This window comes from Cyprinodon variegatus, unplaced genomic scaffold (assembly GCF_000732505.1).
Source record: "Cyprinodon variegatus isolate N-32 unplaced genomic scaffold, C_variegatus-1.0 Scaffold506, whole genome shotgun sequence".
Taxonomy (NCBI): Eukaryota; Metazoa; Chordata; class Actinopteri; order Cyprinodontiformes; family Cyprinodontidae; genus Cyprinodon; species Cyprinodon variegatus.
The window spans coordinates 431,308-432,770 of NW_015150959.1; the positions used below are offsets into that span (position 1 = coordinate 431,308).

At 44.7% G+C, this 1,463-nt stretch overlaps 1 protein-coding gene across 1 annotated transcript in view; it reads left to right on the top strand.

Moving 5' to 3' along the window:
- Window positions 1-1,463, top strand: part of cenpe (centromere protein E) — a 42,029-nt gene that overhangs the window by 21,138 nt on the left and 19,428 nt on the right. The window contains exons 28-30 of the mRNA XM_015390619.1: window positions 349-620; window positions 844-906; window positions 991-1,062. Of these exons, the coding sequence (XP_015246105.1) occupies window positions 349-620; window positions 844-906; window positions 991-1,062 (407 nt within the window). The remainder of the gene's footprint in view (window positions 1-348; window positions 621-843; window positions 907-990; window positions 1,063-1,463) is intronic.

The window sequence follows — 1,463 nt, forward strand, 5'->3', positions numbered from 1 at the left end:
AACTTAGAAACTCAGAAGCTGATCAAATATCGGGTTAAATACCGATAGGGGGCCGATTATATCGTGCATCCCAATTTATTTATACAGGAAATATATCATTAACCTTTAACACATAATAGTTTAGTTTGCTTAAAACTCACTTTAGGTCTTCCTTACAAAGTAAAATCGGGTGCGACCCAGATTTCTTTACGTACAGCTCTCTCAGGAAGGGCCTGTAGGATAGATCTGTGTGTCAGATGTAATAGATAAATAGACTGACTCACAAACTACTGCTTAAGGTGTGTTTCTGATGCCCTGATTGGTTTTGCAGAGACAGAATCACAGCAGTCAGTCTGAGGCTGTGATTAGGAGGGTTTATTAAAAACCAGCTGATTTTAAACTGTCGTTTCCGTTTGAAACAGGCGAGCGTCTCGAACGAGGAGCTTGTTCTCACCCAAGCAGAAAGAGACCGTCTGCTGAGCGTGAGCGCCGGCCATCAGTCCTTCACAGAGGAAAGTGGAGCCCTGCAGAGCCGCCTGGCCGCTCTCACTGAGGAGCGAGATCAGCTCCAGGAGATAGTGGAGGGGCTGAGGGAGGAGAAGAAGGAGCTCCGGGCACAGCTGGAGGAAAAGATTGAAATGGTAAAAGCAGCAGCAGCAGTATTATTATTGGATGTTCCTCACCTGCTCCTCAGAAGAACAACCAATTAGAACTGAAGTGTTTATGCAGAATGAAGCTTATTTGAACCTGCAGGTCTAAATGGTCAGATTAGATTTTCTGTTTAAAGATCTGACGAGGTGGTAGCTCCTAAAGTGTTGCCAGAATCTTAGTCAGGCTTTTCACAGGTCATGTGTTGCTTTCTAGATGCAGTGTGATTTCCAGCAGCAGCAGCTCTTCTCAGGAGCAGATCCTCTGAAAGACCAGCAGGTTCTACTGAAACACTTCATCTTTTTATTTGAGTCTTGTTCTTCTGACCCCAAACAAAGTAGTTACCTGTCTGCTGTGCTATAGATCCAGCAGCTGGAGGTGGCTGAGGGGGAGAGCAACCAGATCAGGTCTCTACTTCAGGAGAAAGAAGAGCTGGTAAGCTGCTATTCACACATTTTGCTTATTTCTACTGAAATACTAAATCTTCTTTGGTCTTTGTGAGAAGAGAATGAATCAATTCAATTCTATAGCGTTAATTCAAATTGCATCACCTCAAGGCACTTTCCAGTTCACCAGATCATCCAGTCAGATTGATTCAAAGTATTCTATTTAAGGAAAACCAGCTGATTGCATCGACTCATTGACTCTTCAGCAATCCCTCACACTAAGCATGCTTGTAGTGACAGTGGAGAGGAAAGACTCCCTTTGAACAGGAAGAAACCTCCAGCAGAACCAGGCTCAGTGTGAGCGGCCATCTGCTGAGGCCCACTGGGGTTCAAGGAGACAGAAGCAGATGTCAGCTGTGTCTGAATAAAGGTGGTAGAAAGGAAGGAGGC